General features: G+C 37.6%; 1 protein-coding gene across 4 annotated transcripts in view; it reads right to left on the bottom strand.

Annotated features, from left to right (window-relative positions):
* The window catches only part of VTA1 (vesicle trafficking 1), a 54,662-nt gene extending 40,911 nt beyond the window's left edge, over positions 1-13,751 (bottom strand). For all 4 annotated transcript variants that reach the window (XR_008552797.1, XR_008552798.1, XR_008552796.1 and 1 more), the window contains exon 1: positions 13,572-13,751. Coding sequence is in view for 1 of the 4 variants with exons in the window: in XM_037520488.2 (XP_037376385.1) it covers positions 13,572-13,683 (112 nt within the window). In the remaining 3 variants the exon portion in view is untranslated. The remainder of the gene's footprint in view (positions 1-13,571) is intronic.
* Positions 13,752-13,985: the final 234 nt, after the last annotated feature.

Raw genomic sequence — 13,985 nt, 5'->3', positions numbered from 1 at the left:
TACAAATTTTCACTAAATGTTTTCTTTTGATATTTTTATATTAAAAAATAGGACTAGAGCCTACACTCTTAGAAGACTTGCAACTTGAAAGGCTACCAAATGTACAAAAGCACTTGCCAAGTGCCAGATAAGTGATAATGATAAAACATACAATAAGGGCTAAGAAAGTGGGGAATGCAAGCTATTAACTAAGGCTAATAAGGAGAACTGCTATAATGATTTAAGTACACAAGTGAAAAAAATACATATGCTCTTTGAAAGCATTCTAAATAACACCTATGATGCTAACAGGCCAATGCTAAACAGTTTGGGGGTAACTGCTGTTATTATTGGTACATACATATATTGTCTGTAACTTACATTGATCAACATGTTCTGGGGATTTCTGTGAGCACTACAGTGCTCCCCAGTATGGACACACATTCTAACTGAAGCACATTCAGGCAGCAGTTGGATGTTTATTAGTACAAATCATGTTGCCAATACCATACCTTCTTGTGCCTACATTCAAGACTACCCTGAGGCAGCTAACAAGATGTGGAACAGCTGGGTCATAGCATGTGTATCTTGTTCTTTGAGAACTACTCTTCAACTCTCCTCCCAAACAGATTACCAACATACAGTTATATCTGCAACACAGACAAGCACTCACTTCCCCCAGACTCATGGAAAAGAAATGGTATCATTAAAACTTCCTGTCACTCTCAGAACTGCAAGTGTTATCTCAGTTTGATTTCCATTTTCACTACGGAAAAGGTATTAGATATTTACTGGATAGCTCTATAACCTCCTTCATGAATAGCTATGAAAACAAAAATCTTCACTTGAATTTTCTATTGGGTTTTTTGCTTTATAACACATTGCCTGTGTCAGGTTCTTTGTAGAGTAGTAAGCAGGGATATAATGTTGCCCCCACCCCTATGAATCTTGTGAACTCTATCCTCTTCCTATTTATTCATCCTTAAATTTGAATTTAAGTACCATGATGATGGCCAATGTATCCCTGGCATGTAGAATAGTGCTTGGCCTTCAGTAAACATTTTCTGGATAGAAAAATAAAAGAACAGCTCATTCTATCCTAATAATTTAAATGTCACTTTTATCATTCATTAACATATGTTAAGTTTTCAAGAGACAGAGCCCTCATTTCTGAATACTGGCTATCTTTTGCTTTATCTACTCCAGTTTTATAACATGGCTTGGTATATGAGAGCTACTCTCAGGATTTACAATTCAAATGCACAATTCAAATGTATTACAGTTCAAATTCATAATACATATTTATACCATCTGTATGCATTTTCAGTTTTTTAAAAAGATTTATTTATGCATACAAGAACTGGGGTATAGGCCAGAGGTACAGGGGGATGAGAGGATTCACCAGTCATTACCTGTGTAATCTAACTTCAAGATCCTGACACCCGTATCAAAATCCTTAATAAATAATCCTTCCTTTTTCTAATGATTTGAGATTTCTTTTTAATATATTTTTTAACATTTCCTACCTATTTGATCTCATTGTTATCTTAGGTCAAATGTCATCTCTTTATGTGATTCTTGTAACTCACACCTTTTCTTCCCTTAATTTCAGTATTTCTTACTGTATTACCCAAAATTTCTGAAGAATTTTAAACATTCTTATTCTTATTTTAAGAGGAGACTTTTAGTTGAGATTAGAGACTGGTAAAGATGAAGTGAGGCATTAAGTATTTTTTAAGAGTTAACTTGAGAAAAACTGATTTGAACTGTACACACACCAAAATCTACCTACAAAATCTACCTACAGAAGCCAGAGGAAAGACTTACATAGAGAAAGTGTGAAAGTGAAGAAAAGATATTATTTGACAGGTTTAAAGGCTAAGCTGTTGTGATTGGCCATCCTCAGTATTTTGATCGGTATTTTTAAGGCATTTGCAGCTTAGATTTCAGTTTGCGTATGGAGGCAGTCCAGGGTTAGAGCCTTTAATGACCTCCTTGTTTAATGTAACAGATCATTTCTATGCTGGGTTACTCATATTTCCCCTAATAGAGTTACCACCCTATGCCATATTGAGGCTGAGGCCTTTGAGACCAACCATGATGACAGGGACTGGTAAGAAAATTGGCTGGTGTATGTAGAAGACTATATTAGAATTTTTATTGACATTTTTATTTCATTTTTTAAAGTTTCTATTTTTTATAATATTTTGTTATACATATAGCATTAGCACATCAATACATACATGTAATATAAAATATACATAAGAGACTTTAATTCTCTTATGTATAGATGATCAAAAGATTAAGGATCACTATTTCTCACTCTTTTTAATAATAACTACTTTCTTACCCCCATCAGCCCATGCCTTTTCCCTACACCTCATTCCTTCTATGGATATTTCCTTAACTAATGTTTTAGAACAAACTCCTCTCCATACATCTCCTCAGATTCCTCTGCCCTCTGTCTTAAGGTTTTCCTCAATGTATTCAAAATAAATTTCATGCTACTTTCTTTCACTTGATCTGGTTAAGTCTTAAATTGCCATTAATCTTAGGCTCTATCCATCACCTTGAAATTTTCACATGGGTAATCAATACTGCTAGCTGTCTATCCATATTCATTCTTCCCATCTTTACTAACAAGACCCCTCCATCACTAGGGGGTTATAAACTATGAACCCAAGTAGCACATTTCCCACTATTCCTCAAAGCAACAGTCATCTAACTAAGACTAATACGTGAAATTGACTAATACCAGACTAATACCAGAAATTGTTAGGAGAGATTCCTGGAGAATCACCTTAAAAAGGGGAATGATAGCAAGGGAAGATCTTACTGACCCTTTTCCTTTTCTCCTTTCTGCTGCTGCATGCATAAAAATAAGGTGACTGAAACACTAGTAGATATCTTGGACCACAAGGCAACTTTGGACATTGTAATCCTGTGCTGGTTTATATATATGAAATTGGAAAGAGCTTGGGTAAACCTAATGACTTCATGGAATTGGCACACTTGCCCTGGGCACTGCATCAGATTTTAAGCAAGAGTAAATTCTTATTTTACTTAGCCATTATTATTTCAGATTTTCTGCGTAAGAAAGGAAATCTAATTCTCATGCATACATAGCACCATGTTCTCAATTCTTATTGCTCTCTGACATCCAATAATTGCATATATTCTCCCTTATACACCAGTCACTCTGTAGTTTAATTACCATCTCAAAGTGTCCCATCTCCAAAATCAGCCTATCAAGCATCCCACTGTAAACCCAATTTCCTTTTCATCCAATATTCAATCATACCTATCACAATGGGTTTCCTGTTACCCATTTCTCTATAATTCGTCTTCTCTCCTTTAATGATTCTGCAACCAAATTTGATTTTACAATACAGTAAGCTCTTACTTATTGACAGGGTCTTAGGAACTGAGACTGTAGTGAAACCAATTTACGGCGGCAACTTGATATAAACAAGACCAAACTTCCTGAAGTATGTTTCTGGTCACAAAAACGTCACCAAACTTCTAAAGAAACAAAAACTTCTAAGATTCAATACTAATTTGTATTCATTCATTCCTCACTCACTTTCCAACCCCTTATTCCAATGTAGGGTCACAGGTGGCCAAAACCTATCCTGGTCTCTTAGGGCACTGGGTGGAACCAACCCTGGACAGGACACTCTTTCATCGAGGGGCACAAGCAAACCCTCACTCGCTCTGACTGGGAAAATTTAGACAGAGCAGTGAACGTAGTGCGCTCATCTTTTAAATGTGGGAGGAAACTGAATACCCAGAGAAAATCCTTGCAGACATAGGGGGAATGTGCCAAATCTACACTGCTCCAAGTTGGGAATTGATTTTTTTCCCTTATAAATATAATAATAAACCTATGTTGAACAAAACGACATTATTCAAAAACCTGCTATATTTTTTCCTAGAACTTTACTGCCCTATATCTTTCTTCCCCTGAATATTTTTATTACAGCCCTCTGGCAAAAGCATACTCATATAATAAACTCAACTACCTTCTTTCTCTATGCCTACACAAAGCAGCAGAGACCAGTGGAAGTTCAGCATCACTACAAATCTAATTATCAACCTCAAATGAACTTAATTCTTGCCCTCTCAACCTCCCAAATATAATTTTCAAATATAATTTAATATTTTTAAAAACAACAATGTTACACACAGAAAAAATTTAACAGAAGTCAATCCACACATAAGATTAGGCAGCATCATAATATGAGGAAACAGTAACAGATAATTTCATTTTCTTAAGAGGTCCTTCTCCATATTTTCTTACCATGGTAGTGAACGCTGTGTGAATCCTACCATCCATGGAGGTAGGATGTCAGCTACTTGGTAAACCATTTTGGGGGCTACATGGCTATCCAGCATAGAAAGTAAAGCTAACCCTTAGATTCACCTTATGGACACTTTATGGTGGCCGTCTCAGCACTCAACCACCATGCAGACATGTAGAAAGGTAATTCAGTGCTTTCTTGTTATTAAGCAAAAATGATTTATTCCTTTGTAAAAAGTAGTTCTCAGTTTCTAACATTTTACTCCTATTTCTTTGCTTACAATAAAAATGGAGAATGAATACATACTTTGAACAAAATTCAAATTATTCCCACTTCACTATGCCCACAAGTATCATTATCCTTCCTCACAAGATAAACAAAAATATCGGCTTTATGTCCCTTAAAGCTACAATATAGCGACACTTAAAGTACAGTCTAATGACAATATAGTTTACTGGTCCTGCATATGTGCATTTTTTTCTTGGTTAACATGAATATTTAGTCTTATAAACAATGGTATTCTAGTATAATAATACCTATAATTGAAGAATGAGTTCATCTCAGAATTGGAAAGATTTACAATAAAAATTACTCTGGCTTTTACATTTTACATTATCTTATGTGGCATATAATTTTTAAATTTAGAAAATGTACCACAAGATATATTCTCTAATATTAAGTAAAAAGACTTAAATCTACTTATGAAAATAAATACTTTTACTTTTACCATGAGGCTGGATAAAAGGATCACTTTCAGTAGAACTCTGTTCGAGACAAGTAATTCATTGTAGCAGCGGCAACATGATGAAAAATTAATGTCTAACATGGAAAACTACCTACTAAAACAGAACAAATAAATGTGTAGCTAAAATCATCTATAAGAAATTATATTTGACTTATTCATCAAGGAAATGTTTTTATTTTTATGAATAAATATTATTTGAAGATGAGTAATGAGGCATATTTGCAAAAGGATTAAATACTTTCTGATCCAACTTTAATTTAATGTGAGGCATTTAGGAGACAAACATTTATTATTTTTTTTTTTTAAAGATTTATTTTTATTTATTTATACATGCACTGGGTACAGTCAGAAGCGCGGGAGGGTGAGAGAATTCACCAGAGCCAGAGCGGGGAGCAGAGCAGGCAGAAGGACCAAAGTACACTGCTGAGGGGAGCAGCAGGCGGCAGGAGAGGTCTGCGCGCCATGTGGGACCCTCCTCCGGTGGCCGGGGAGCAGCCGGGGATCGAACCAGCGCTGCAGAGGCTGCGGGCAGCTTCGCAACCCAGTGCTCAACCGCTGCGCCACTGGGGAGGCCGACAAACATTTATTAATCCTGAAGATATGTGTAATTCAAAGTTCCATAAAATCTAAACACTAACAGTCAACCAAATCCTTGCTTATCCTTGAGAAATACGAAAATATGAAATGCAAAATATAAATATGCAAAAAGATAGAAAAGCTATAGTGAAGAATTATTATTGTAAGCTATAGTGAAGAATTTATGCTTTTTTAAATATGTTAATAAATGCGGCAAAATAGGGATAACTATGATTTGTACTGATGCTCAAAAGCAATTCTTGGGCCTCCCTGGTGGCGCAGCGGTTGAGCGCTGGGTTGCGAAGCTGCCCGCAGCCTCTGCAGTGCCAGTTCAATCCCCGGCTGCTCCCCGGCCACCGGAGGAGGGTCCCACAGGGTGCGCAGACCTCTCCTGCCGCCCGCTGCTCCCCTCAGCAGTGTGCTGCGGTCCTTCTGCCTGCTTTGCTCCCTGCTCTGGCTCTGGTGAATTCTCTCAACCTCCCGCGCTTCTGACTGTACCCAGTGCTTGTATAAATAAATAAATCTTAAAAAAAAAAAAAAAAAGCAATTCTTATCCCAATGAATACAGTGCAATGTATCGCTCTATTAATTTATTAACAAACAATAATCTGTCTGCCATATGGCTAGTATTACCTTTTGTGAAAAACTTCTGAATCAAAGATTGAAAAGAAAGTTTGAGTGCATGTCTATTAAAAAAGGGTATTTGCTTCATGCTGATATTTTTGGATTTCTGTTATAGTATAGCAGCTTTAGCTACGAGCTATTCCTGAACTCCTACTAAGATTGTTCTGGTATCTAGCAAACATTAGGTGACTTACTTAATTATTAAAATGAGGCCATAGATTCTAATTCTGGCCATAATGGAATAACTATATTTACCATCTTGCTAATAAACAACAAAAATGAAGGTGGACAAATATATGAAACAAGTTTTCTGACAATGGAAACAGCAGAAGACCATAACCATGGAGAAAGGGAACAAATGAGGGGACACCAGTGATCTGCCAGCATTCCACAAAAAAGGGGAAAAAAAAATCACTCCACTGTCTTAAACTTGTCTGGCTTTAAGAAAGCCCAATTTCTGTGTGATTAACAACAGTAAAACAACTGATTATTCATGCTAATATGCATATGACCTACCAACACCAATGAAGAAACCCAGTATTTTTGTCTTTAATTAATCTAAATTAAAATTTTACACTTTTATGTCTAGTAACATCGCCAAACTGAAACAACCATATATAGTTACAACTTGCTGGATAACTGTTTTTCTCTATTATCATATAAACAATGACTCTCAAGAACATGTATACATGGTCGTTGAATGTTTACTAATTGTACAATATCACCCCCTAGAGGAAACTTCAGAAAACTAAACTTGAAATTTGACAGGTCTAGTTCAGCAAATATGAAAGGATATGTCTTTATGGGCTTAGTTTTTCTACAGCGCCAAACCTGACAGAATCAACATATTAATCATATAGTGTCTGTGTTCAGTAGAAACTCAAATATTTTCTGGCCGCTTTAAAGAAAAAAAAATAAACATATAATGCTCAGAATTATATTGTTAATGACATCAAGTCTGTCTTGTTTCCTCCCTCCACTTACCAGAATCTCTCAAATTATTGCAATGGCATTTTGTCAGGCCCTTCCTCCCCCTTTCAACAATTTAAACTAGTTCCTTTGCTCACTCACTCTGTAACTGGTTTTCTAATTATTACCAATTATCAACAATCTTCCATACAACCATTGATCATGAGGCATCTGTCATTCAGGTCTTGTTCATCACTTACTAAAATTATAGAAGGATAGGGACAACTGTTGGGATGCATTCAGATATCCTGAAGGAAAGCTGTTACAAATGCCAACAGCTACAGGTGTTAGTTGTCCAGCTTCTTTATTTGCTGACTATAGGACCAAAGTGCCTTCCAGGGACCACTATGGCCTTAAAATAAGGTCAAATTAACAAACAATTTTTTGAGCAGCTAATCTTTATTATGTAATTATCTTTCGTGGTCTAGCACTGTCTGGCAGTGTAAATAAATAAAGAGTACCCTGGGTGCAAGCATTCTAAGTTTACAGTCTAGAAGGGACGACAGGCAAATGAAAAACAATTAAGGTAAAGTCACACAAGGCAAAGGAGACAAAGAGAAGCAGCACCTTAAAACTAGTGAGAAAGTGAAATTTCATCTAGCACCTCCAGGATAAAATAGATTAGGGTGGTGAGAAAGAGGTGTCAAGGCAGAGGAACAGGATGCTGGAAGACTTGGAGAATAAGAGGAAGAAAGGCTCACTGAAATGAAATTCAGTTTGATTAAAACTATAAAAGATGGGCGCCTCCCTGGTGGCACAGGCGGTTGAGCACAGTGCTGTCTGAAGCCTCTGCAGTGCGGGTTCGACCCTGGCTGACCTTGGAGATACCCACATGGCACGGCAGACCTCTCCTGCCTCGCCCACTGCTCCCTTCAGCAGTGTGTTTCAGTCGGTCTACCTGTTCTGTTCCCCACTCTGAATCTTCTCACCCTCCCACATCTGGCCTGTACCCCAGCTCTTGTATGCATAAATAAATCTTTAAAAAACAAACAATAAAAACTATAAAAGATGGTTCAGAGTTCAAATGATAAAAAGCACTTAAATATTTTTCTGACATATGGGGATACTAGAGGTGACTAAAGTTTTTTTTTGCTATTTAATACAAGCTACAACTTCTCTAATCCCTAAATGCAAAAAGTAAAAAAAAATTTTTAAAGATTCATTTATTTATACATACAAGAGCTGGGGTGCTGGCCAGAGATGTGGGGGGTGAGAGGATTCACCAGAGACAGAGTGGGGAACAGAACAGGCAGACTGACCAAAGTACACTGCTGAGGGGAGCAGCGGGCAAAACATGAGAGGTCTGCTGCACCATGTGGGTTGCTCCCTGGCCTGCTAGGGATGGAACTTGTGCTGCAGAGGCTGAGGATTGCTTCATAGTCTGGTGCTTACCCCCTTGTGCCACAGGGAGGCCCTAAAAATTTTTTTTTAATGGAAATGCATCTTAAAATGAGTCATAGCACATTATCTATGAATCAATATGATTTATGGTCATAATAAACCTGTAGAGTATCAATTCTATTCATATTTTCATATTTATGAATTTAATATAGATGAAAATTTATTCCTATAAAGTGAAGATAGAATAGAAATTTTATCATAACAAAAATAACTGAAATTTTTCAATTTCTTCTGACCTAAAACTACGTATCCCCTATTATCAAATAATATTTTTAATAATCTTTCTTAGTTGAATTTCAATAGGTCTATCTCAAATTCTGTTTAAAAACAAGAAAAGGAGGGCCTCCCCTGGTGGTGCAGGCAGTCGAGCACAGCGCTGTGAAGCTGTCCACAGCCTCTGCAGCGCCAGTTTGATTCCTGGCTGGCCAGTGAGGGTCCCATATGGCACAGCAGACCTCTCCTGTTTCACCCGCTGCTCCCCTCAGCAGTGTATTTCGCCAGTCTGCCTGTTCTGTTGCCAGATTTGTCTCTGGTGAATCCTCTCACCCTCCCGCGGATCTGGCATGTACCCTGGTTCTTGTATAAATAAATAAATCTTAAAAAAAAAAAAAAAGATATCACCCATCACTAAAGTTACTCATTTCCTCAATTTCTGCGATGTTTACAATGGTCATTTCTCGAATCGATCCCGGCTGTTAGGACAGTTGCTCTCAGCAGTGTACTGCTCCCCACTGTGGCTCTGGTGAAATTCTGACTGTACCCAGTGCATGTAATTAATAAATAAATAAACATGCCTCTATTAAAAAAAAAAATAATAAAATAAAAAAAAACAATAAAAGGTCAGTATTTTCTCTCAATCAGAAGCTTCTTGTTTATCCTAAGACAATGAGATTGGGCAAACCAAAATGCTGTTAATCTCAAAATTCCTTCTCAAAAAAAAGTGTAAATATTTTTGTTATATTTCTGGAAAAAAAAAAAAAAAGCTCAGAGCTCAAGATTTACTCTAGTTAGTTACAGGAAAGTAAATGTCCACCATATTACATAAATGGCAAATCAGTTGTCAGTGCCAAACCAATCGGCCAATGGAAGCTTATTTTTTCAGCAAGTCATGACTTTAATTTTCCAGTTTTAATAAATGTTAGTAAGTACCCAAATGCCCACTCATTTCTGCATTTTAATTCTAAACCTGTGATAAGCCACAGACCATTGCATGAGCTGGTCATTTGGATGAAACAGGCACTGCCCCCTTCAGCATTTCTCTTCTGCTCTTAGCTCAGGAATGCTATTCTTTAATAATGAGCAGAGAACAAAAAGGCCAGATCATATAATGAAAATGTTTACCATTTTGGTAATTCAGAATACTCCAACACAGGTCAATTTTTAACAAGCGGCATTACCCTTAAGAGTTACACATATAAGTGTAAGACTTATAGTCTAAAAGAAGGGAATGGTGCTTCCATAACCTTATCCCCAACTAACCCTCCCACTGCCCTTTTTCCACATGACCTTGGCCCCACAATGCCCTCTGGCTACACCTCTAGCTAAAACCCAAAATGATGAAACAATGGATTCTAAGAATAATTCATCTTCTCAGATTCTTTCCAGAACAATTATTCCTAAAAAAGACAAACCCCAGGTAACTCCTCCCTGCTCTAATAAAATGTCCCACCTTTTCCCTCCCAATTAGAATGTTCCTTTGACTTCCTTTCTCATGCCTAGCATTTTGTAATAAAGGCTTATTCTTTGCTCTGGTTGATTTTCTTGCATACAAGATAGGGAAAGAGAAGCAGCCCTACTTAATGCTTTAATTAATGGACGTTTCACTTAACACCAGTAATTGAAATAACCCTTTTTCCTGGAGAATTTTCTACCTTTCTCTCCAGGGCAATACACCACAAAAGCACTCATGAGACATGACAGCACATCTTTCTTCTGCAAGGCAGAAGAAAGGCAATTGTGAACAGGATGTGGGGAAGAGAAGCAGCACACTGCTTTGCAAAGAAGCTTTGTCAGGAAAGAAACATGGAAGTTGAGAATATGGAAACTGATTCCTGTAGAATCACTTGTATACTAAAGTTTATATAGCACTCGTTTAGTGTGATTAGAGCAAAAATTATAAGAAAAAAGTCATCTATCTGCAGTATTCTATTAAACAGCAAAATCAGACCCACAAATAAAGAAGCTAAGGGAGTTATCACACAGCAAATAATAAGTACTTTCAAAGTATTTACAGAAACTGGAGTGTTAAAAGAATATGGTAACAAAAGACTAACTACAATAATTTGAAATCAAAAAAGAACATCTAGGAATAAAATATGAAAGTAGGAATAAATGTATTATACAATAGGACATATGAAGAGAACATAGAACAAGGCACAGAGAGATAAAGGGAGGAAAACTGTGAAAATGACACAAACAAGTTAAAGGAGTAAAGTTCAACATATAGCTAATCAAAATTTCACTACAGAATAGGTAGTAGAGACTCAATACCTGAACAGATTAGCAGTAAATTCCCAGAATTTATAAGACAACCAACCAGAAGTTCAGAAAGTCAAAATCTCAAGGTACATAAAAATAAATCAAGGCCTAGAAAATCAGAAAGTCAGTCATAAAGCAGAAATTGATAAATTACTATTTTAAAATTAAGGACTTAGAACATCAAAGGACTTCACAGTGACAAATCAGGTCATGAATTTGAAAAAGAAATTGCAATGCATGTAACAAAGGATTATTAGTGTCTAGGTTATTAAGAAAATAAGTATTTCAAAAGTGAATCACAAATGGTTAGTGAACATATGAAGAGATGCTCAAACTCCCTGACTCAAGGGTTTGCAAATTTTAATCCAGTAAGAAACCCATTCACACCCATCACATTAGCAAAAAGTCATTGTAGTAATGTTACACATGATGTCTACAGTAGTGTTCACTTTACCATTCCCAAAACTCTATACATACAGTATATATGTTCTTTAAAATGTCTGTGTTATATAAAAGTGTTTTTAATGCTATTTGGACTCAGCAATGAAAGTGTTTGTGACTCTGGCGAAAGGAATTTCAGTGAAATTACTGGCATAAAAACCATACTGTAATGGGCTGAAAAGATTCAGTAAGATAAGGATGTATAGACAACCTCAATTATTTCAAACTTATTTATACAACATATTAAAAAACTGTGTGTGCAGACAGGTCGGTAACTTACAGTCTGACATCCCTTAGGGGGATGTCATAGTGACAACTTCTTTTATTTTTTAAATTTTTTTAAAATAAAGAAAACCAAGGCATGTTTAGAAAAAGAGCAAGAGAGAGGATAATGACACAGGATATAAAGGGCTCCTGGGTAGTCACAAAGGTGTATAACAGAGCATCCATGAATTAGTTTATTCCATGAATAGGGATTAGTTTGACACAGGAACAAGGGTTCCTATTTCATTGTTATAAGAAAACTCTATGCACTCCATTTACAATTGTCTCTTCAATCCTCTTTAATGCAAGCCTCTGACTCAGGACTTTTGTACTTAACAATTCCCTTTTTGGAGAATATACTTTTCCAGATGAAGCAAGGCCTGCATTTTACTTCTTTCAAGTCTTTGCTCAGAAATGAACTGAGTGAAGCATTTCCTGATCACTTTGAAAGTGAAATCCCCTACAAAACCCCCCCCCCCCCATTAGTGCTAGTCCTCATTCTCTCTCCTTTTTATTTTACTTCATAACCTTCTAATATTTGATATAATATACCCATTGTATTGTTTGGTAAACTCTGTAAATACAGGAAATGTAGCCAAACCACCACATAATATTTGATCCATACAGAAGTTCAATAAATACATGCTGAATGGATGATTCATGATCCCTGCTTGAGGAACCTGAAGAACAAGTGTAACAGAATTAACATTATAAGACTTGAGCAAAATAAGAGAAAGCCTAGAGACCAATTCACTACCTACTTCTGACACTGAGTTAGATGAACAATGAGTTGCATCTGATTACACAGGTGATATTTGAGTTAGCCGGCCAAGTGGAGAACAGGTAGACATTCTAAGAAAACAGAAGTTGGCAAGGCCTGAACATGTGAGAAATGCAAATGAGATACATCTGGAGTAGCAGGGATGACAAGACATCAATTTTAGCTTAACCTTGTAATGTATACAACGGGAGATACATTATATCAGTTTCTCAACTCTAAAAACCCTTGAGAGTAGTTGCAGTTGCTCGGTCACTTGTTTTATTTGCAGTAAAATTATAATACGGAACGTAAAATAAAGTATATATAAAACTGCTGCAGCTCCTCTCTCCACCACAAAGGAAAATGTTTGACCAAGCTTATCCGTGTTTACTATCAACTGCAGATTATATGTATCACAATCAATCCTAGTGAGCGTATTACTTCCAAAGGTCTCACCCTAGGAAAAGTTCATCGGTGGGAGAGCAGTTTGTATGCAAAAGGGAAAATGGTCAAATGCAAGTGATGGTAGGAGACACTTCTTTTAACCATTTATGAGTTTCTGAGTAAGTCTGCGTGTTACAATTAAGCTGAAATTACTGTTTACAGCTAGTCTGTCTTCCTTTTATCCACATCCCTCCAGTCTGTGATTCTCATCACCTTTGTTTCAACGCGAACTCATACTCAAGCACCCAGGTTGTTTTGGGGATTCCCTGGCTGAGACAGGAGGCTCTTGCGTAGACACAGAAAGGCACCGGGCAGCCGTGCCAGAGTTCATCGGCCCATGGACTCAGTTTAGGCACATTTACGCTCGAGAGAGGAGGCACAGTGGGCACCATGATGCTTTTAGAGTTCTGCCTTTCGGGAGCAGGAGGTCGGGATTTTTTGAGAAGCGCGGAGTCCCGAGGTGTTCTCAGGCCCCGCCAGAGGTCAGAGCTCAAATCTAAAGCCGGGGGGCGGGGCCTACCCCCCAAACCAAGGGGTGATGCGTGAGCCCGGAGGGTAAGGAGACGCGGGGTGACTCAAAAAGACTCACAGTAATAGGCCACCACAGGGTCCCGCTTGTCATGCTCCTGAGCCGTCCTCAGATGATGCTGTATGCTCTTAAATTGTGGGGGGAGTGGGGGTAGCGGAGCAAGCGCCGCCATCTCCACTCCAGGGATCACCACTTCCTACTCGCGCTCCACCGACATTTCCGCTTCCGTCTGGAGCGTCGCGCGCAGGATCGCGCAAGGCAAGTCCCGCCCACTCCCCCCGTTGCTCAGCGACAGCAAGTCAACTACGGGTTCTCATCAGGGACAATCTCTGTGTGCCAGCGCTTAGTGGTTACTACGCCTTTGACACCCGCGCCCTCTGCTGGTGGAAAGAGGAGACACTGTTTTTCACTTTTTTTGTTTGATTCTTGGGAACAAAAGGAAGGATAAGAAAAAAAAAAAAAAAGAAAGGGAAA

Source organism: Talpa occidentalis, unplaced genomic scaffold, assembly GCF_014898055.3.
Source record: "Talpa occidentalis isolate TD23 unplaced genomic scaffold, MPIMG_talOcc4v2.1 talOcc4.2, whole genome shotgun sequence".
NCBI classification, from domain to species: domain Eukaryota; kingdom Metazoa; phylum Chordata; class Mammalia; order Eulipotyphla; family Talpidae; genus Talpa; species Talpa occidentalis.
The sequence above is the reverse complement of the archived record's forward strand: the minus strand, read 5'-3'. Positions and strand labels throughout refer to the sequence as shown.